This window comes from Cygnus atratus, chromosome 3 (assembly GCF_013377495.2).
Source record: "Cygnus atratus isolate AKBS03 ecotype Queensland, Australia chromosome 3, CAtr_DNAZoo_HiC_assembly, whole genome shotgun sequence".
NCBI classification, from domain to species: Eukaryota; Metazoa; Chordata; class Aves; order Anseriformes; family Anatidae; genus Cygnus; species Cygnus atratus.
In genome coordinates, this window is record NC_066364.1 from 2709026 (window position 1) to 2732678 (window position 23653).

General features: G+C 38.2%; 1 protein-coding gene across 2 annotated transcripts in view; it reads left to right on the plus strand.

The window, feature by feature from the left end:
* The window catches only part of MSRA (methionine sulfoxide reductase A), a 278841-nt gene that overhangs the window by 146113 nt on the left and 109075 nt on the right, over positions 1-23653 (plus strand). For both annotated transcript variants that reach the window (XM_035563709.2, XM_035563708.2), the window contains one exon: positions 19954-20058. In XM_035563709.2, coding sequence (XP_035419602.1) covers positions 19954-20058 — 105 coding nt within the window. The remainder of the gene's footprint in view (positions 1-19953; positions 20059-23653) is intronic.

Consider the following 23653-nt stretch of genomic DNA (forward strand, 5'->3'; position numbering starts at 1 on the left):
ACTGCAGTTGTCACTTATACCCACAACACAACCTTCCTCTCCTCTTTTGGAACCTCTCCCACAAATGAAACTTCTTCCTGAATGCTGCAGGGGAAGCTCTTCCCATTTAATTACCCTCATACCCCAAACCAGGAATGGAAGTTTTACTCATGCAGCACCACAGTCTTGGTCGGTGTGAGCTTTCTTCTCTTTTGTTGCTCTTGCCTTTCATATTCCTCAGCAGTGGTTTGAATGCTGGTCTTTTCCTGGCAGCTCTCTGGAGCAGAACATATTGCAGAAGGCAGGAGGAGCGCCTCAGCTGGGCTGTTACCTTGAGACTCAGCTGATTTCATTCTATTCCTGGCTCCAAGGTTGACTTGGGTGACCTTCAGCTCTTCCTGCTTATTGTCCTCGTTTTTAAAAAAATGAATACTTTATCTTATCATATAAAGTGCTTTGAAATCTACAGCTATGTGGATTTTTCTGGTACTGAGTGTTGGAGGAAAGAGTAGGTAACAAGAAGAAATACGTATTTTTTTCTTTAATTGCCTTTAGTAATAGAGTATTTAAACTGATGCATGTACGTATTTATATATCTACATAGTTTTATTCAGCTGAAAAGGAACTATGTATCAGAACATTCATTTTCAATCTCTGTTTTTAAATTCTGATTTCCTTCTAGTCTTGTAGGATGCAGGAGTAAATACTTGAGTGTATTGTGTAAAATCTTCCTTGGGTACTTTTTAATTGTGCAAATTTAACAATAGGTGATGATACCTATGTACCCCCTTTCCCCTCTCCCCCAAGTCTGCTCTGGTTATTTCATGAAAAGATGAAATTTAACCTGAAATACATTTTCAGACAAAGATTTTTACACATCTGCAGAATGCAGCTTGATGGCTTAGTTCTGTACTTGAATGTATTCTGCAGATGCACTAGCTTCATAGGAGTTACTGTTTCCATTTGTAACAGAGCTACTGAGGAAAAGATCTGGATCTGCTCCCTCAAAGTTGCAGTATTTTCTCATATGAAATATAGGAAAAATGTAATTACAAAGGAAAAGTAACACTTTTTTTCCCCGCTGGAAGGTCTATATCATGTTCACTGTCTCCTTCATTAAAGACCTTTTATGAAGATGCCATATTAAAAAGATCCTTCTGCTGCAGAAATGTTCTAAAACACCTAATTCTGCTACGAAGGTTTTTATTCCCCTAGCAGTATTAAAAACACTATTTCTCTATCTCTTTAATTGAATGCAGCAGTATTGCAGTGCTCCAAGACAAGGTAAATCTTATTTCATTGTAAAACTACTACTTTGACATAACCAAAATAATAAAAAAAAAGAACCTCAGGGAAAAAAAATGAAGCCAGAAATTACTGCTTATGCAAGGGTAGTGTTAGTGGTTGTGCCATTCCCTTTTAAATAATTCCTCTCTAATTGGTAACCCAATGTAATGGGTAAGTGAACATATTTCACAGCAGCAGCTGTTGGATGTTCAATGACTGGAAAATACAGTGATGGTTAAGTGTATGGAGTACTCATCCCATCAGTAAGAGTAAGTTAATCATATACAATTCACTGAACAGTAGAGTTGCATTTGCAGAGCAGTGGGCTGCCTTTTAATTGTTGTAGGTCTTTTTCAATATCTTGCAGTATCTTTTGTCTCAGCTGTAGCAGTTTTGGTTGCATCCCTAAAACTGTCAGTCTTCCTTATTTTTGCAAGGGCCTAACAATTCCTCCTTCACAATGCAGCTTAAATTGGACCAGATGCTGCATCAATAGAACAGTCTGCCCATCTCAGAGGCATTAAGCCCAAAATTATTTAGAAAATTGAAGCCTTTAACATACTTTGGATTAATGTGATTAAGTAGAGCTTGCTTTAATTCATAGCCATCTATTCCTTTATTAATAGCCATTTCATCAACAGGAGCAGCACATATGGGTACAAGATGACTGAAAGTTAAATTGATTGCTGTAAGCCTGTAAGAAAAGCATTTAATGTTTCAATAATAACTGATGTAAGACTTCACTGTGGGGCATTTTAGATAGATTTAGACCAGCTTATAGACGCAGTATTTATTAACATCCTTTAATTTTTAATATAAGCTTCCTAAATGAAAGTCTTTTTTTTTTTTTTATCCCTTCCTTAAGTCAGCATTTGATATACAAGATCATTGTATTTTTAAAGGAGAGTCTCTCATGTGAGTGATAACAGCTGGTCCAGGGCATAGTGCAGTCGGAGTCTAGACTTCTGTCAGGCTTAGGAAAAGATAAAATTTAACAGAGGTTAATTTTATATGAGCATACATATCCATACATCCTCCAACAACATACATCTCTGATCTTATAATCATTATAGGTACTTAAAGCGTGTGTGCTAGCTCACGTACCTATAATGCACAGAGTCCATCATTCGCACAGTTATACTCCATTTTTGGGGAGGGTTCATGTGGTCCTTATTTATTTCCCAGCTCAGTAATGATATATGTACTAATGTACACATGCACACGTGTAGAGGAGAGAGACATTAATAGTAGGTATTTTTAAGACTAATGAAAGAATGAAAATCAGTAAGTTGCTCTTCTAAATGAATTAGCTTTTTATTTTTTTATTTAAGATTTGATTTTGGCAAGCTTATGATGTAGCCCTAAAGGAATGGGTACTTTTCGACAAAGTAACAAGACTGTCTCACAGGAGGGTAAACTGCTAATTAAATTGTCACAGTGTTTGTTAACAAATGTCATGGAAGAAATCAGGTAGATTGGAGTTGGAGAGGTTTTGTAGTCCAAAATACTACAGATAAGGCTTTACTGAATAGCATTTAAGAGATATAATATATATCTAGGAGTCTAGGTGACTAGCTTTTACTACATGCCTGATTATTAGACCTTGGAAGTTAGATGGGGTGAATCCAAAATGACATAACACATCACATCCTCAGTTTGGGCAGAAGGCAGTCAGGGGAAACAACATGGCCCCAGCCAAGATGTTGACACTTCTAGACACGGAGATTAAAAGAACTTTCGATATTTCATAGAACTTCAGATATTTCATATTTAAGTGTGTTTTGCAATTGAAATTACAGGTATATATGGATGCTGAAAAACCTAAGTGGCTAGAAAGAAGGTTTTATTATTGTTTATATTTTATTTATTTATTTATTTTATTTGTACTTTGATAAATTAAATATGCCTGGGACCATTTTGTGGCACTGAGGCTGGCTCACACTGAACAGCAGGTATCTGCCTATTGAACTCTATTACCCTCCAGACCCAAATGGCTGCATCTGCAGGACACGATCCCTTACCTATACTTCTCCTTGTGAATTGCTCTTTTCATTCCCTCATCTGCTTTTTGGACCATGGCAGCCAGACGCAGAGCACCAGGCCATCATGCTAAGGGGAGCACTCTGTGCTATGGGGGAGCCCGTGCTCCAGTGGAAGGCAAAAATGAAAGAAAGACAAAGAATACCTCTGGCTAGTTTTATAGAGGGGCTGGGGGGATCCTACTTGCTGAGCAGTTGAAGCTCCAAAGCGTGAGAGCTGACTAGTCATTGCTTTTATGAGAGCTGGAAACTGTTATGAGTGTTGGATGTTGCAAAAACGATGTTCTCTGTAAAGCTTGTACAGGACAGGAATAATGGGCAGAACCATAGGTTCATGGATTCACCACCATGTCCAACTCTGATGGCCTCCTGCACCTGCAGACCCCAGGATTCACCCCAGAATCTTGGATTATTGTATTTTAGGAAGATAGATAATGTCAGGGATTTATCCTTCGCAGTTAGGAAACGTCATTTTATTCCAGGTTGAATTTATGTAACTTGTGCTTTCAGCCACAGGATCGTCCTGTGCCTCTCTCCCTTAGCAAGCCTGGAAAGCTCCTTTCAGAACGAGGAAAAATCTCTCCAAGGAGTGTTATCTGTAAGAAAGAAATATGTGCCCCTCATTGTGCCAGATTTGAAATTATTAAATCCAAATAGATCTCACAGTTGTAGGTACAGTGCAATAAACTTAAATGTGAGCACAGTGATTCATATTATTTGAATATATGACTTCCCCGAGTTTTGTTTTTTAATAGATATTAATGATTACTATTTTTTTCCCCTCATTGTCTTCTAAGTCCTTTTGGGCATCCAAATTGGGCATTTCTTGTTGGATGAATTAATATCAAGGAATACCAGTTTCATTCAAATTAAAATAATTTCTTTGCCTTTCTTAAATGCTCCCATTTAAATGGGAATTTTAGAAAGGATACAAGTGACCTGTAATTTAAAACTCTTGATTTGTGAGTGGTTGGATAGAAATAATGGATAGTCTAATACAATGAATGTTCATTAGGTTTAAGCAGGAGGTAAATGCTTTCACTGGTCTAATGTGAAGTACGACATTTACATTTTAGCAAAAATGGCAAAAATAATTTTGTTACGTGCAAGTAGCGGTATAAACAGTAAACTGTGTACTGAAGTCAATTTTAATTAATTTAATCAGTGGCTGAAATAAAGGTTGCTCTTATTGGTCTATTGTGGCATAATTAATCATCAGTAATAATTCATTTTACATGGCTTCTTCAGGTTAAGCATTGGCACAGCCATTCATTAAAATTGGGGTGAGAATTAATAGTGTCTAAAGGGTTTGCCACAAAAAAAAAAGGTGAAATATCTATAAAGATTTATTAAAGGCTAATGATTGATCTACTTGCCTTTATTTTTTAAACCTGCTCTCAAATATGGGTCATGCAGCTGTAGAAATATATTAGCTGGTGTTTGATCTGTTTGCAGCGGTTAATGGTCTTTGTGCAACCTCTGACACTAGGTAGCATATTTTTCACGGTGTCCTTAAGAAGATGCTCATCATCACTAAGTGGGGTTTTATGCTTCAGGGTGAGATTCTAGGGGTGAAAAATTCCCACTTACCATAATCAGAAGTGAGATACTCTAAAATGTTTGTGTAGCTTTAGATGATGCTGGCCAAAGAACAAGCTGCTTCTTCACATTGCAGGGATGTGCATGAGGAGGGCTGGGAAAAACAAACTTGTAGTCTAGGAATTGTTAATTCTTTCCAGCAGCTTTCGTGGGTGACAGGGCTTTTATTCTCTATTTAGACAGCACCTTGTACAGTGAGATGGCAGCCACAATTTGCAGTGTAATGTCCGGGCATTATAATAACGAAGTAAGGCAGCAAAGGGAGCATGATGTTGTTTTCTAGAAGGACAACCCGTTGCTCCAGTGCACACTCAGCAGGGTCCCCAGGAGGAGCTGTGATTGCAAGGAACCCCTTGCCAATGTTGTTGGTTTCTGTTTTATTGCCATTATTAAAGAAAGCATTTTCCTGCATGTGCCTCAACACCTTCTACAGTTACTGGAGAACAACCTGTGGTTCCCTCCAGGTGGATGAAGAGCTGCCTGGAGCCAGCTGGTAGAACGGCTGCTTAATCTTCTGGTTACCAGCCTGTCGCCTCTGCCATCACTTGTCAAAAAGCTTTGTGATGTTGGACATCAGACCAGGTACAAGAACTCCATGGTTTCTGTTCCTCAGATGGGGATTCTTCATGAGGGAGTGCAAAACTTCGATGGCAAGCACATTTCTGTGTTTAACCTAAAGCTGTAGTAGCTAACCTGTTTTCGGCAAGCCCTTGCCTGATCCTTTTCCTTCTCTTTGTCTCATGGTTCTTCTTTACGGGTTCTCAGCCAGTTCGGTCTTCTGCTTTCAAACTCATTTGATTGTCCTTCTCTTAAGTCCTTGAAATATCTTTTTTATCAGACAGCCGACCAACTTTCTCATTTGCATTCACCTTTCTCACTGTTCAGAGACAGTTACACCACCCACCACCAGATTATTGACCTGTCTCTGACCTCACCGCAATTTTTAGTACTTATACTGGGCAAATTTTAGCTCCCTCCCTCAATAGTCCTTCAGGAGCATCACTTTAAAATAGGCAATACCATAGTTTATGTCTGAAATAAATAGTAGGATTTCAAAAGCTCTTAAAGAGAAGGTATAGTTTTGCCAAGGCACTGGAAAGGAAATAATTCTCATGCTTTCGGTTAGAGATTTTTTTTTTTCTTGTTCGTTAAGGTACTTCTCTGCAGTTCCTCTGTCATGTCTGTGTTCTGCTTTCGTTTTGAAGGATGCCTTGTTTTGCCTCTTTCCCAGTCACTGGTCTTTCATCAGTTCCATATGGCATATCCAACAGAATAACATGGATTTTTGTTATTATCGAGCTGTTGGTAATGAACATCAGCTACACCTAATGTCGGCTTGCTCAGTTTTTCCCAGCATTCTCATAGCTGTATTCTAGATAAGTAAATTGTCAATGTTTTATCTTTTTAGCCTCTTATTCACTTGCAGTTTGTTTCTGCTAAAGACTTTTGCAGAAAACAGGTTGCTTGGCCATTTTCAGAACTTTCTGGAATTCTATTGTTAGCTTTCACAGACTTAAAAGTGTTTATCTAAAGCCTTTGGCTAGTATAAATTAATTCTGAATTTTCATCCTAGTACTTTTTTCCCTGGAAACCCTCTGAATGTCTGTCTGTCATCACCAAGGTCTCTGCTCTGTTGCTGCTTCTTTTCAGTTTGATGTCTGTGAGAGGTCTCTGGTGAAACCAGGTTGTCTGAATTGTTTTTGCGTGTTTGTTTGGGGGAAATAATGATCCTAATCATATTTATGTATATCATATAACTGTCAGATCAGTTTAATAATAGTTATGTATGAAAGAGGAGCTTTCAGAGTACTAATACTGCAATCTATCTTTTTCTTTATTATTATTTTCTTCATTCCAGCCTGCAATTCTCAGGTGTTAAGCATTTAGATATGTGCAGCTTTCTTCCAAGGGCTATGTTGTTGTTCAGATTCACAAAGAGTGAGAATTGGCATATTTCAGAAATCTAACCTTGTGTTCAGAGAACTCCTCGGAGTACTAACCTCTTACTGAAATCACTCTAGAGAGAAAAGGGATAAAACAACCATTTTTGTTATTCTAGTGGAAAAGAATAAATCTTGTTTCTTCCTTTTTATCTTCCAGATTATTTAACATTTTCCAACTCCTTACATGGAACTTGCTATAAATAAATGTCCCTAGGCATTCTATTTACCTCCATTTATTCCTTTTTAAAGTTCTCAATTCATGGTATATTCTTCACATTTCTGTAATTCTTTTCCTTCCATTATGTCCATTTATTTAAGGAAATGCTGTGTATTGCATAACTCCAGTACAGAGCCTTTGCAGATAAAAGCTGTATTTTTTTTTTCCCCCAAAATCAGTATTTTCTGCTAAATTGACACAAGAAAAAATATTCCCATTACAGACTGAAGTTGGATCCCAGTACTGAGTCCGGGCGTTTTCCTTAGAGTTAACTTTTCCACTTTTTCATCTCTGCTTTATCAGTAGTGCAGCAGAGACCTGATCTGAGTTTTGTGAATATTTTTGTGAACAAATCTCTCATTAAGACTCTTTTCTGGAGACTTGGGTCTTTACAGCTGCTTACTCCTGATCCTGGTCGCAGTTGTCCTGGAACATCACCCCCTTCCCAACCAGGGTATTTTTGGTTTCCATTGGCCTTTTCAGGAACAAGTCATAGTTGAAACAAACAAGTAAAGCTTTATATGAGACAGCAGCACTCAGGTTTTTGAAGACTTACTCTTTGGCTTTTCTAAACACAAGCTTTTTCCCTTGCTTTAGGAACTACATGAAATATAAATATTCAGGAAAAATAAAATGTGATCTGGAAATAATGGCTTCAGATTCCTAATCATAGAATTACAGCAGTCTGTGCCACTAGGATGGGCTCTGAGAAGTTCCTCATTTTGTTTCTTGCCCTCTGTGGTCAGCTCTCTATCCCTGGCTGGTTCAGTGGTCAGAAGGTTCCTGCTCTTTGAAGACTTGGTCTTTGTGTCTCTGCCTATTGGATCTTTCAGGGGATTGTATTAACATTTGGTTTATTCACTATTTTTTAAGGAAAATTTCAATGTTCCAACAATCTTGCCTCATTTTGCGGTCATCTTCTAGTCCTGCAGTACTTCACTTTGCATGCTCTTCGTGTTATGACGCTGGATTGTCTTTGATCAGAGAAGGCCAAGACACAAGTCCCGAGGAGACTGTCCGACTTCCATTCCACCAAGGCAGTAACTGAGGAAGTATTTTTATAATCAGTCAGGATTCAGTCATTACACCTGATTCCATTTCTGAAATCATCACAGTCTCCCACCTCACACACAGAAACAGACTGTATCTGGAGCCAACTTCACGTCTTACAAACAAAATCCCGAGGGACACATTAGGTTATTTGCTTAAGGTGACACAGGGTATCTACGGCTGGACCAAAACTGAGCCAGATGGCTGCAATTTGTGCCTGTGGATTTTACAATAAAATAAATAGGGAGGAGTTACTTAGTTGCTTGAACAGACAGCCATTTAGATGCTGTAAGATATCTGAGCCATCCAGGCAGGGCTGACAAGTTGTCACTGGACCTGTACGAGACCTTCTGCTTTCTGGAGCAGCAGCTGAAGTCCAGATGATTTGTCCTAAGTCATCTCAAATTAACTAGATGCCTTTGTGGCACAACTGAACTAGTGGTAGTAATCTTAATTTCATCTAGTTGAAGATAGCATCCTTTTTATTGAGCTTGTTAGAAAGGATAAGTGTTCTGGAAATGGAAGCCAGTATAGCCAAATTATTACCATATGAAATTCTTACCTGAAGTCAAAATTGCATCACCGTATATATTCCACACATCATGACATAACTGATTTTTTTAATTATTATCTAAGGATGGTAATATTGCTTCCCTTTGCCCAACACTAAATATTGATACTAGGTACGGCTGTGCGCTTGGGTTTTTAAATGAATAAAAATGCTGTTGGCAGAGCTTATAGTTTTCAAATAAATTATGTTGCATGTTTGGAAAATTAATTATGGAGAAGACAATGTATTAGCAGGTTTCGCTCTGCAGAATGGGGATAATGGAATCAAAATTTAGAAAGTACTTTGAAGTCTTTAGGACAAAGGCATGGTGCAACTGTGACGTAGCATGTCTTTTATCCTCAAAGTTTTTCATGCCCATGGATAACAGGATATATTTTCTGGGCTGGTGTTTATTCACTGTGTTTATCTATTATGATAAAAAATGTCAACATCATTTCATTAATTTAATTTTTCAAAGGAGCTTTGCGATAAGACTAGCTTCTGAGCTATTAAATTCATAACTGTGTGACAGTAGGAACCAATGATACCAGACATAGACTTAAAGTTGCATGGAATGTAATGCGGTGGGATAATGAATCTTGTGCTTTAGTTACTGGCCAAAGTTGGAGTTACAGTTCAGCTCAGGTCATGTTCACATAGCAAAGGGCAATGTGTTTAGGTTGGATGCCCCAAAGTCTTACACTACTGTGCTCTGTTCCCAGTTCTCTTCTATTTCCATGCATTTTTTTCTGTTGTTCAGGAGTGTCCTCTATATATAACACTATGTATATCGATCAACATATATCATTGTAATAATATGTATATCAATGAATGAATGAATGTGATTATTCTTTATAAAAAGCATATATATCAATTAAAAACAGTCTTTTATGGTATTCCAGTATGTCGCAAATTTGGTACAGGAGCCTCATTATGTTTCTCAAAAGGCATATTCTTACCTGATCTAATAGGCACAAATGCACCAGATAAAGAATGAATTCAAAAACAGTGAACAAGCAGGGTTGTAGAATACAAGGACTTAAGTTCTGAATGACAACATTTTTTCTTCTGAGGAGACTAAATTCACTTAATCCAAAGTATCCAGTAGAAACCTAAACTGAGCAGTTTGAGATTGAATTCTCCCCAAACACATAATCTAAAATTACAGCCCATTAAATCTTTCCTGCAATATGAGTAATTTTAATCAGAGGGGTACTTTTGCATTTGTGATGTGTTTCCAGAGTCAGGACTAGAATTTTTTACCAAAAAAAAATTGACAAAAAAAGACTTTCCAGGAATTTTAGTTTCTCTTAGTGATGTTGCTCTATTGATGTCTGGCTCATCACATGAGGACATGCTTTTTCCTAATGAGACTCTTTATTAAAAAGTGGAATTCTTTCTTCCCTTTTTTTTGATATATATATTTTTAATGTATTACTGTTTGTTATCTAATACAGGGCAGAGAAGAACACACATAATGTAACAACTTTGAGGAATATCAAAGTAGAGGGTGATAAAATCAAAGAAAATTCTTGTATTATCATAGCATGAGTGAGGGAAACAAATCTATTTTGGATTTTAGCTCCTCTTATAAATATCATCTAAACAAAAGATGGAGTGTTAACATACACTTATATCAAAACTGTATATTGTGTTGTTATGAAGGCTTAGGAACAAGTAGTAGGTTTTCTTGTGCTTTCTTTGAGGAGGTGGAAATAAATTTATTTGTAATGAAAAATGATGGACTCTATCTTGTAGCCTTCCATGGCTTGGATCCTAGTCTAGGAAAGAAAATTCAATGATTGTACTGTTTTATGCTATTGAGTGTTTCAGTCCCAGACAGGAAAACGACACATTTCACACATATATTTTGAAGATATTCAGTGACAGTTTTCAAAACCACCTGTCTTCTGTGCAATATCTTCATTGTGTGTTCATATGACCATATTTTTGACCTTCTTTCATTTTTTTATAACTGCGCATACTGCTTTTCATGAGATATATTGCAGTTTTTTGTTATTTGAAAGTGTATGAAATACATTTTTGTTTCCAAGAGCAAAGTTTCTGTTACAGCATTGGTTATTTTAGCATGCCATTTTACAGAAAGCTCACATATAAACCAGTTATGCCTGAACTCTTGACTCCACAGCAGTGTAAGATGCTGTAGAGAATATGAGGTTGCTTCTAGTTATGAGGCTAGGGTTCTGCAATTCCCATTACTTCTTCCATATTTAATATTTCATTTTATTACTTAACTTTGTAATTAATGGGTCCTAACTTAAAGCTAGCATTTCTCACTCTAAGATGTGCACAACCACTTGTTTTGTTCTGTATTCATCTAGTGTAGTGTTTAGTGTCACACAGGCTAGATGTTAGAAGCCTGGCATTGCATTTCCATGGTGCCAAGTATAACTGGTTTGTCAGTAAACATTATTTATTTATATGTAAAGGCTCTGTCCATCTAATGTGTAAGTTTAGAGTTAAATTTGGGCTTTTAAATAAGAACTTTGTAAAAACAGCAGTAAGGTGTCTTTCTGCTCCCAACACTGTAGCTGAAAGATGTTAACTCACCTATATAAAGATAATATAGAAATTGTAGTTAGGTTACAGTCTACTTCATCGACCATGATGAAAAGAAAATACAGAAGCCCCAACTCTTTGTGCAGTTTGGAATAGAAAGGCTTTATTGAAGTTAAGTGAACAAAGGAAAAGAGGGGCAATTCACTCATATATTCACAGCATTTAAGGCTGGTAAGGGCTCACTGCATTATTTAATTTGATATCTTTTATATCATAGGTCATTACATTTTATCCATTTACTATTTTATTAAGCCGTATAACTTTTTCCTTTAAGTTTAACATGTATTTGTCTGAGCATCTCCCCAGAAGGAAATCTGACTTCATTTGAAAGTATCAGGAGATGAGGAATAAACCACTTCCCTTGGTTTATAAGACATAGGTATATAGGAACACCGAATGGTCAAATGGTGTAATTCAGTGGTGTAATGTTTTGTAGCAGATAATCATCTTCAGTATTAAAATTATGTGCCATCTAGTCCATTTGAATTTCCCTGGTTTCAGCTCCTACCACTGGCTCTTGGTGCCTTTTTCTTTCTTGTTCAAAGACCCTCAGTCATTCTCTTCCTGAGAAGATGCTTATATCCTTTAATTAAATACCTCTGGATTTTCTTTTTGAAAGCTAAACATTTCATGCCTTTTGAGGCTGTCACTGACACTATTTTTCAGGGTCTACTTAATGTCAGGATTGATCTCACCAGTGCTGTTCCAACCAACATCATTTTTACATAGGCATCCCAATGCAGGCACTATTTTTTTTTTAACATTGCAAAGGAATTCTATATTTACTTGCTTGTCTACTGCCACCCTTGCACTTTCCTCTAAGATTGTTTCCTGTTTGCAGGTATGGTGTGTGTCACTTGTTCCCTTAAGTACAATTTTAAATGTGACAGTTTTTAACACATTTTTGATTGAATGGGCCCAGCACAGCAAGTGATCGCTTTCTAAGACCATCCTATCAGCCTCCTCATCTGAGTTACCGACAGATTTTGTAAGTTGAGATTTTTTATTTCTTTAAAATTACTGATGAAAGCAACAGGCTTTGTACCAGTCCCTGCAGAGCACAGATAAAAATGCTCCAATTCAATGTGTGTTCCCTTTAGACAATTTTTTTAGAACTGTCATTTAGACAATTCTTAATCCATTTAACACGTGCACTATTGATATTGTATGGTGCTAATTTTTTAATCAGACTGTCATGAAGTAATAAGTCAAATGCATTAATAAAGTCTAAGTCTATTACATCCATGCTATTACATTCCACATTTATTACAACTAGACTTGTAATTTCATCAGAGAATGAAATCAAGTTTGGCTGACAAGACCTATATTCCATGCAACCATGTTGACTGGCATTAATTATATGCCTATCTTCAACATTTTTTCTTCAGTTGAATGTCATATGAAATGTTCTGTTCTATTGTCCAGGAAAAACGTCAGACTAATCCTTAAGGCAATGCTGCTCATCCAGTTCACTGATCTCTGCTGTGCAATACAACTCAACCAGAGATAACCTGTATCACACATTGCAACCAGATTGCCTTGGAAATCAGATGTTCCTCCCAACACACATGGTAAAGAAGCTTTCCACTGACATCTATGAGAAATCACTGGAATATTTTTTGACGCTGAGGTTCCTTTTGAATGAAATTAAATCAGAATATACTCTCGTGGAATCCACTTTCTGCACTCCAGCTGTGAATGGCATACAGTCCACCAGTGTGAGTCTGGTCTGGTAATCCCTCCTGAAGTGCTGGTAGTGTGGATATCTGCGGGTAGAGTGGACATTCAGCCTAACGAGGACATAACGTATACACAGTGAACAAGATAGTAAAGTTTTGCTGTCTCCTTTTGTCCTATAGGCTATAAAATTTTAATTTATTATATTTTTAATGGGTTCTTCAATGTATAATTGAGGGAAAGAGGGTCAGTCAAGAAGGTGCTGCTGGGCCCGGAGCCCCTGCGCTGTGAGGAGAGGCTGCGAGAGCTGGGGCTGCTCGGCCTGGAGCAGAGGAGGCTCCGGGGGAGCTCCCCCATGGCCGTCAGTACCCGCAGGGAGGTGCGGAGAGGCCAGAGCCGGGCTCTGCTCAGCGGTGCCCAGGGCCAGGCCCAGAGGCCCCGGGCCCAGCCTGGAGCCCCGGCGGCTCCCCCTGCCCCTCAGGCAGCACTGCTGGGCTGGGCGGGTGCCGGAGCCCTGGCACGGGCTGCCCCGAGAGGGGCCGGGGGCTGCTCCTTGGAGAGCTCCCTGAGCCCAGGGACATGGGGCTGGGCACCCTGCTGGGGCAGGGGGGCACAGGGGCACCCAGGGGTGCCCCCAGCCCCAGCCATCCTGGGGGGCTGGGGTTCTGTGAACAAAGTGCCAGTAATAGTGGTTTTGCTGCTAAAAGTGTTTAGCAAACAAAGTAAGAACTTATAGCTACACCATGTGCATTTTAGATACTTGCAAATAAGAAAGAAGTTAATTTACTAGTTGTTTCATAGATTTTTAGAAAAATATGCTTTTTTTTTTTTTTTCAATCTGATAATCTATATTTTAAACATATTCAACTAGTTCTACTTAAAACTACTACTGAATCTCTGGGAAAAAATTACCAGTAACAGCCTTTTAACCGGTAACAGCCCCAGTGCCCTTTTTTACTGTGGGCTCACTTCTTTACTTTCACCAATTTTCATTGTGGCCTTTGTTCTCTTTATTTTGATACCACAGAGTAAAAACCTCAGTAACTGTGATAGTCACCAGAAACACATTTCACAGCAGACTCATTATTACATTAGCAAATTTTTTCTTTTTAAATTTTCATTTACTGCGTCATTCATCTGTTCTATCCCAAAACAACTAAAGAAACTTTTAGAAAATTCTCTCTTCAGATGTATGTACCGCCTTATAGCTGCAGTACTTGCCACCTTCTGCAGGCACTAGAAGAGGCCTTGAATCTTTCGATCTTTTTCAGGCAGAAGTTTCTAGCTGTTAAACCAATGTTTATTTAGATTAACAACTGCAGAATTGGCCCATGGTGATAAACCAGTTTCTTGCTGTATAGGACTGACGTATATTTTAGCACAGCTGTATAAAACAGTGTGGATCACACTGAGGAAGTTAAGCATTATGTTTTGTAAAGCAGTGAATCAGAAATTCACAGTGGATAACAAGCCAAACATAATCTCTTATTTCAATGCTGACAAAGTCATTAGTGTTTTGGGAAACATAAAGAAAGTGAAAAAACAGTAGCCACATGTTAGTGCCATTTTATACCTGATATATTTTATTGTTATCTTCCAAACAATAGGAAAATCACCCCAAAAAAACTGAATAGTGGCCAGAAAACGATGAGTTGCAGAAGGAATGTGCAGGGACTGGCTGCTCACCATCTCTTCACGCCAAACAACCACAGGCTTTTCAGATTAGTAAATATGAGCCTGCTCCAGAGAAATTCCCTTGTCTGTGTTAGGTGGGAAGTCAAATAATATTGCCATAAAGGACCCTTCTTCTCTTAAAAAATCTGTTGGTGTGTGGTTATTTCCATTCTTTTCACCTTCGTTACTTTGAAGGTAAAAAAGTAAAAGTTAAAAAAAGAAAAGATGAAAAGATCCCCAGACTGTGGGTTCTCGGTGTGTTCGTGTCTAACCTGTTTGTTTATTTAACACACTGCTATTTTACAGAGAAGCTGGAGATGTTATTAGCGATATCTACAAAATAAAAATTCCCAAGGTGGTTTGGAGAAGCAGGTGCTCAAAAGAGCTATTACTTTTTCATGTAATACTTTGCATATTCACTAGGGCCTAGGCTTTAGCTAGCGCAAATAGTTTCAGCTCCAAAATCGATAAGCTCTGAAATGTGTGTCAGCTGAAAATCTGCTGCCCGTTCCTTTCAGTTATATTTAGACATTTACATTTGTGTCAGAAAATATGAAGCTGATGAAAAGTGTGTTGCACAAAAAGGGAAAACTATAGACAAGTGCTGAAGCTGAGAGTCCAGTTCTTAGCTTCGGTGCTTGGGCTGCAATCACCTCAAAGCCAAAGTGCTTGAGCCATAAGGGTGCTGCCTGCAGAATATAGGGACTGAGGGGCATGGGCTGCCCACAGCCATATGAGTCCAAGCTCATTCCAGCTGCCCACTGGGGATTTGTCATGGGCAGTGCTGAGCCTGGACACAAGTCTGGGAATTGCACGGGCCAGCGCTTGGCCAGTACTACGCTAACCATGTAGCAGTGCGGGTGAGGAAATCCCAGCGCCCGTGTCTTGGTGGGATTTATTGGTGTGGAGCCACGGTGGAGTTGGCAGCAACGAGCTGGGTTCCTGGATTACCTGTTGTATGGGGGAAGGGACGGATGCTTCAAGATGAGATTCCGAATGGGTGATGCATCAGCTATTGCTTGTAGGAAAGCATTTAGAAACCTCTGCGGGAGCCTGGTAGCTTTGCCCTTTGCCAAGCTCTAGTGCCTTGTGCTTTTCAGGACTTAAAACCCTGTAGAGCATCTCCTGGATTTAGGCCCCTTATTTCATTGGGTTAAGAGGCACAAGCCCTTTTTATTAAATAAGTGGGACACGAGGGAATAGTTTAGGCATTGATTGAACTTTCTAACCTAATTCAGCCAGGGCTGGACTAGCTGGAGAGGCCCATGTGCCACGTGGCAGTACCATAGCAGCTGGGTGGCTGGGTATTCACAGGTGAAATGCTTTGCAGCCAGCCCTTTGAAGTTGTTCCACTTTGCAGGTAATAATTAAATGCTTACTGGATACAGCAACTTGAAAAGAATGAGTTCGCTTCTATAATCCGCTGGCTTGAGCACTCACCTGGGAGATGATTAAGAAGGTGAAAATCTAAACACTATTAGGAAGAAAAAAATTGAAAAGAAGCACCGATGTGTCACTCGGATGTCTTTTTTCCACTGCTCTTTACAGGAACGTTTTTGCCAGAGTTTGAATCCCCACTGAAAGAGCTCACTGTAGCTAATCCTCTGAGAGTGGCTATGTTTTCTAAGTGGGAAATGGATATAGGATAAACAGACAATCTGCTGTTGGCACACAGCCCTCTCTGCTATGGTGTAGTAAAGTCTTATCATCTGCAGCGAGGTTCTTCTATGGCTAAGCTCCTTCTAAAGCTGAAGGAGAACTGAGCACCATAACTGGAAATCCGATAATGGCACCTGTAAATAAAGGATTTCTATTTGCCCATTTAACAGCAAATTAAATTATAGTGAGTGATTCAATAAATTATTGAAAAAACATGGTTCAAAGTTTGAGTTTTTTTGAGAGGAGGCTTCTAGAAATATTCATACTTGTTAAAACTTTTGGAACTTAAAATGAAGCATGCTTTTACTGTGGAATATTAAAAATCAGCTAATTAAAACCAATAGGTGATCTGAGGACACCATGACTCTGACTTAATATAAATGAACGTTTCATGATAAATTCTGAGAGCTGGATATTACTGAGAGAATAGCATCCATCACTGATCAGTTTAAATTGTTTCAGCTGTTCAGTGTTAGCTGGTTCAATTTCTTGTTGAAAAATGTACAGCTTTTTTGAGACTAAATGGGTTTATTGTTTTTCTTTGATTACTGCCTCACCATTTTAAGAAATCTTACAAAGAAGATTTGATTAGAAATATTTCCTTTCTTTTCTTTCTTTTTTTTTTTTTTTTACAATACAGAGGAGTGGTTAGATCTTTTGATGCCTGCTCTGTTCTTTTGGTGCTGCACTGTAGCAAATGTATGACATTCAAACTAAAATGTGATCATTCTGTTTTTGTAGTCAAACTTAAGCCTAATGCAAAAAGTGAACTAAGAAGGCAAACAGGGAGAGCCCAATTTTGGTTTATTTTTGTCACTTTTGCTGCAGCTGAGCCATGTTCAGCACCAGTGGGCTGCCAGTTTCCATGTGCTGCTCAGGGTAATGTTGGGCTATCTGTTGATTCCGTGTTGTAAAGCACCTTGTACCTGAAGAAAGATTGTGCCTTTTCTTTTCCTCTGTCCCCTGATACTATTTTCTATCCATGCTTTTTCCAGGAAAGCTTGTGGTTAATCTGTCCCACATGAAGCCTTTTACCTCTCCATTTGCTCACGTGTACCCAGTTGATTGGTATGGTTTCAACTAAACTTGTTGGGAAGTAGGAGTGCTCACCACAAATGACAAAGATTGTTCTTAGTGGAAATAGCTGCGTCATATTCTGAAAGAAAATCTACTGGGTTGTGGAAAAGCTTTGAGGAAAATTAAAGGTGAATCTGATAAGACTAGCAGGTATTAGCTCCTTGCTTTTCCTCCGAGAACGAATATTGATTTTAAATATGCTCTAGGTTCTAACAGTCTGCTAGCCACACATCTGAGGATTTTTTTTTCTTGAGGTCAGGCTATAGTTCTTGGAGTAGCACTGTTATTTCCTTATTCAGAGGAAAAGAAGAAAGCTGATTCTTTGAACTTCTGGATTAGTCAGAGCAGACAGTGTTGACAAGATGTAATTGCTGCTTCAGCTGAGAGGAAAGGTAATGCTTCTGTTGTTTTGAAGTTCTTGAAGAAACTCTCTTGTGATCTAAAGCTACTCATCTTAGACAAGCAATTTGCTCCTGAGTGGTAAGAACCTTTCATAAGTTTCACATTGGCTTAAAAAAAATTGAAGTCAGAAGCCACTCCTTAATCTCTTTTTAGTTACACAAAGTAGGTTTAACAAAGCTGGACAAACCACTGTCCATTTGCTCTCCTGCTTTATCTCAAGCAACAACAAAATTCCCAACCTGGTCTTCATCTAAGGCAAAATACATTATTTCCCCTGATAGTCTATAACCAAAACCATAGAATGGTCTACTTCAAACCATGGAATCTGGAATAAGCTCCTTCCCTGACCTAAGCTGGCCATCAGTTCACACCATAATATAGAAAGACCATTTCACTTTATTATCAAGCGAATTACCTATGACTTTTACTTTTGTTCTACTAAATGTATGATCCCTTTCTGTTAACCTGCCATCAAAATTTGCCTTCAGATAATGAGTTGCTTCTATTGTCTTCAATAGGCATAGTGCATATGAAAGAGGAATTGGGCCATTGTTTGCCTGGATTGTATCGTGGTGGACAGTGACATGGCTGTAGCTATGGGTTACATATAACTTGCACGTTTTTGCCTTTTAATCTCAGTGAGCCTATCTTTGTTGTGTTGTGAAGCACACTAGATAGAAAGCAATTTGATTTTATCAAAATTTTCTTTACAGGTATCCCAGATGTGTCCCCTTTTACTCCTCTGTGTTCTAGGCTAAATTTAATCCTACTCTTCAAAATCTCTTTTGATTGCTAGCCCACCCCTCTGTGCCTCATTTAAGTTTTCTTCATTTCATGTGGCCCAATTAACTGATAAAATGCTGTCATACTTTTCACTGATACATCTCTTTAATATGTCCTAGCATCCTTTTTATTTCTTTCCGTTATTTTTTTTCCAAATTTCTCTTGGTACCAAATTGGTATTTTCACTGAACACTCTTCAGTTACTCATAGACTCTGACTTTTCTTACTTAGTGACAGCTAATTCAGAACCCATCAGTGGGCTAGATTCAGCTGGTTGTTGCACTGCATGAAATTCCAGTCAATTCTATTGAAGGTGGTTGAGTAAATCCAAAATTTATGCCAGTGTAAATGAAATCAAAACCTGGCATAGTCTGAGCAAGTAGTCTATTATATCCCCACCAAAAAGCAAATCTCACTGTCCAGTTTACTTTTGTTGAATATTTCCTTGTTATGATTTAAATGGAGAATAGGATATATATTTTTTCCCACTCATGGAGTTATTATGACAACCGAAAATGCCTACATTTATAAATTCTTCATGTGTGCTTTTGTAGCACTCGGTACCATGGACTCACCCTGCGACGTCTGAGCACTCATCAGTCTAACTTAATTATAACTGAAGAAAATCATGTGGCCAGATCCTTTATATTTTATGAAGCTGGATCTTTCAATAATATTATGTGTTTAGACAGATAAAGAATGAAAAAATCGGAGCCATAAGGTAACTGAAAAATAGGAATAATGTATTTGAATGTGATGTAATACTTGATGATTTTGCTTGAACTCGTCTGCTGTCATAAATTCCATCAGGCTCTCTCTGACTCTTTTTAACGCCCATTGGCACCAGTAGGTTGGATGATGTGAAATTTTGATTTTTTTTGTGTGTGTGATCTTGTGTAAACACACTCTCGAATTTTGCTTTTATAAACAATTATTTTATCCATATCTCACCACATGCCAGGTGAAGCCCAGTTTCCTACGAAAAAGACAATATAGATGCTTAAGTTATAGATGTATATGTATAATTATGTATAATGGTTGAAGATGTAGATATATAATTCTTATTTTAATGTTCCATTTAGAATAGTTAATAATATTTAACTAGTTGTCAGGTACAAATATTTAAGAACTATTCAATTTTTTCCTGAAAGTTGACAAACTACTCTAATAAGATGACTGTCTTACGTTGCCTTTCTAGCTAGTTTCTTTCATGATGGCCTTGTCCAAACTTGCAGATATCTTAGAGCTGACATGTATATAAAACATTCTATATAAAACATTCTGTAAAGAGGCTTAAATGCAAATGATGGTAAATCAAAATATGTTTAAAAAATAAAAAAGGAAACAAAGAATTGTGCTTTGGATCTCAATATAAAAAACTGGGCATGCACTAGCTAATTCTTGCTAATAACATCTGATTTTATTTTGTCTTTTAAGGTAAAACTGGTCACACAGAGGCTGTACGAGTAGTATATCAGCCAGAAAACATCAGCTTTGAGAAACTGCTCAAGGTCTTCTGGGAGAATCATGACCCGACACAAGGTAGAGTGATGAGTGAGCCAGTATTTAATTATCTTACTAATTACAGCTGGGATAATTAGTGTTTGAGCTGCATGGAAGAGATGAACCTTGAAATCACACTGGAGCTCAAGAATATGATTGCAGACATTTATTGACAGAGAAAGAGAGGAAGAGAGAGAATGAGAGTACAGAAACTCACAATACCCCTCCTCCTTTACAGCTGTCTGTGCTGGGAAAATTCCCACAGAGAGGCACAGTAGACAATAGAATTTTTTTTCAGCTTTCATTATGACAATTTCTTCTGTAATACTATCTTTTGTCTCTTAAATTAAAGCATATTTCTTTGCAGCTTCAGAGCTGACCGTTTTATCTGTGCTGAGGACCTTTATCCTTCATAAAATTTTTTGTTTGTTTGTTATATTTTCCAGTGGCAGTGACTATCTTTTATGTTTAGAAAAAAGAAAAAAAAAAAATGATGTAAGAGGTGGCATGTTGAGGCACCAGCAGAGCATTCTAGCTATTTGCCTTATTCAAACCTTTTGATTTAATTTATCTTTCTTGGAAGAGGTTTTGTGATGACATTATACACATCTGTGCAAACATAAATGGGAAACTGTGTTGAGAAAACATTTTACATGTTTATATGGTTTCAATAAACATCATGCTTTCTAGCGTTTTCCAGAAATATTACACACAGTAACTCATTTCAATATTTTAACAGCTATCATAATTATGCCACTTGTTACCACATCTGGGAACAAAAAATGCAGATGATACCTACAAAATACAATACCATCCGGGGAAGCAGTACCTCTGAGAAGGATCCAGGGGCTATTGTAGATAAATGTCTTCCACTGAGCCCAGAGTGCAACGGAAAGACAAAAAATGGCTATTGCATCTCCTGCCTATATGAACAGTGAAGCCTTAGTCAGGGGGAAAGTGTTTCCTGGGGGCAGTCAGTAAAATCTCGGACCATTTTGTGTAGTTTCTGTGTTGACATACTAAGAATTATATAGAGATATTGCTGGGGATTCAAAGAAAAGACATAAAAAAGATGTAGAGCCTAAAATACTGGCCTGGTGCTGTGAATAAACACATTCAACTCATTGAGATATCACACTTGATGCCTCATAGTGGGGCTGACAATCCAACCACTGGCGAGCCAGGACGAGATTCAGTAGCTGGAAATTGAAGTTTCAGAGTTTCGGCATGATAAAATAGTTTTGCAGCTAGCAGTGTAATTAAGCATTGGAGTCTTTTTCTATCACCATCATTTTGAGGCTTTAAGATGAGGTCATTTATCATCTTACAAAAGGTGTATGATTCGGTTCACGAGAAGAAATTCTATGTCTGTGTATGAAGCGTGATGGCCTGTACTGGGATCTGTTGATTTATGCACCTCCCTGATCAACCCCTTCCTTTACACCTGTGTCAGAACAATTTGCCTGCACCATCCTTGAAGCTCTCGCAGCTCTGCTTTAAGACTATGTCCATCATGCTTCAGGGCCTTTGTGGTTTGCTTCTAGGGATCAAGAGGGAAGTTTTGCTCCATCTTATCATTGGTTGGTTTTTGGTCTTTTTTTTTTCTTTTGTTCTTTTCTTCTTTAGATTGTCAGGGATTGACCATAACCAGATGCTGACATCTTAGTAATGGGCTGCTTGTTTCGAAGTAGCACAGAAAATCCTATTTCTAGGTAATTGGTCCATGTGTCTTGTTCACATGCTGGGATTCATCCTCATTGCCAGAGCTGGGAGCTAACAACCAGGACTATAACAACCAGCAGTATGAGGAATGGATTGCTGCTGAAATGATTTGGGAAACTACCATTCTCTGTCATTTTTGTAGTCTTGGCTTTGACAGCATATGGTTGGTCTCTGCCTGTGGCACACATGCAGTAGGTTGGTCTCTAGAGGACTTCAGTGCTTTGCATTGATTGAAGTACTTGTGCTGGACTTAATGGTATGTGGGCGAAGTGTAGTAGTTGTTACACATAGGTCAGACCAGATGAACTGGTAATTCCTTCTGGCTTTAAATAAAGTAATATGATGAGATTATATCTTTGTATTCACTTTGAATCCTCACATAACTGAGGTTCTAAATAGTTCCAGTCTGTGCTTTCAGAAGAAGGTTAGATGTTGGCAGATGTATGATTCACTTTGTGATTTCTGGCAACTAGGGAAACATCACCTAATTAGCCTGGGCACAGGGCCACACTAATGTGGCTGTATTCCTTCTGGGATGTAAGCTAATGTCTCCACATGACACTGTGCTGTGTAGATACCCAAGTCATTCACAGCTACCTCAGGCATCTACATGGCACTGCACTGCTTGGTCTAAACATGGCTAAGCCTTTATCTAAGCTTGGTTCTGTAGAATTTCAACGTGGTTCTTCAGTAATAACTTGGAAAAAGTGAGAACATCACTTTCTGCATGGAGATGTTGGCAGTCACTAAAGCTTTTGTGTCCTCCAGACTTGGCTGATGTGGACAGATTGCTTTACTTATGCATGTTTATGGTTACTTAATGCTAAATTCTGTTCAAGGCCTTTGTAAAGTTCTTTACATCTCTACAGCCTTTCTTCATTTGAGAAAAGATAAAGCACAAGGTCCCAATTTCGAGTTTCTTTGTTCTATAAGATGGGGATGGTATGCTTATATATGTTTTTCAAGTTTGCACAGTTAGCAGTAGAAGATAGGTAAGGTGGAACTGTTTCTTCACCTTGATTTGTACCTACTCCCTGCTTTTATCTTGCTATGGGAAATGTGGTTTTATGTAAAGATACTGAAAGTGAAAATTATCTCCCTGACCTAAGATATTTTTTTCTTTCCTTAAATTCAGCTGTGTGCAAAGTCTTATTTAGGCAGCCTAACATGAATGCAGCTCAGTCTGTCAAAGAGAAGGTGTTTACTAAGCAGTTAAATTAGGGAGATTTCTTATTCATGAAATTCAGCACACTCTTTAGATGAATCCAATGTCTCATACAGCCAGCAAATGTTGGACTTTTTGAGAATAGTGCTCACTCAAAAGTATAAAAGCTTTGTCTGTGGCACTGCCTTATCTTTCCCCAGAAGTCAGGTTAATGCCATCTAAGCCCTCCTACCCCCTGCAGAGACAATGGACTTGTCTAATTGTTATAATGTCATTAAACATAAAATATGGAAATATTCATATGTGTTGTTTCGGATTCTGTTGCAATTAAAGACCTTTCAAATATCAATCTAGGTGGTACCAAGTTGCTAAAGAGTACAGACTGGCAGTCCATTCATTATTGTAAGAGCATATTAATATTCAAAAGTTCCTGCTTTCCAAGCAGTTGGACCTCCTGCCTTCAAAATGAGGCTGACGTCTCACTGGGATTCAAAGTTTCTCTGGGAGGCAGCCTGGCTCTTGTTTCATGAAGCTCTTGAGTCTGAGTATTATACAGAAGTCTACTGAAAAGCAGGAACCTTTGATCAAGTCAGTCTATGAGTTGAAAGAGATTCTCCCAGATGAGCATCTCCTAAGTGTGGGGCCCTGATAAAGTCCTCCTTGACTATTAATTTAGGCTATATTTTATAATTCATTACATTTGGGATACTGAAAAAGCAACAAACAAACCCCTGACTTCTGCCAAGT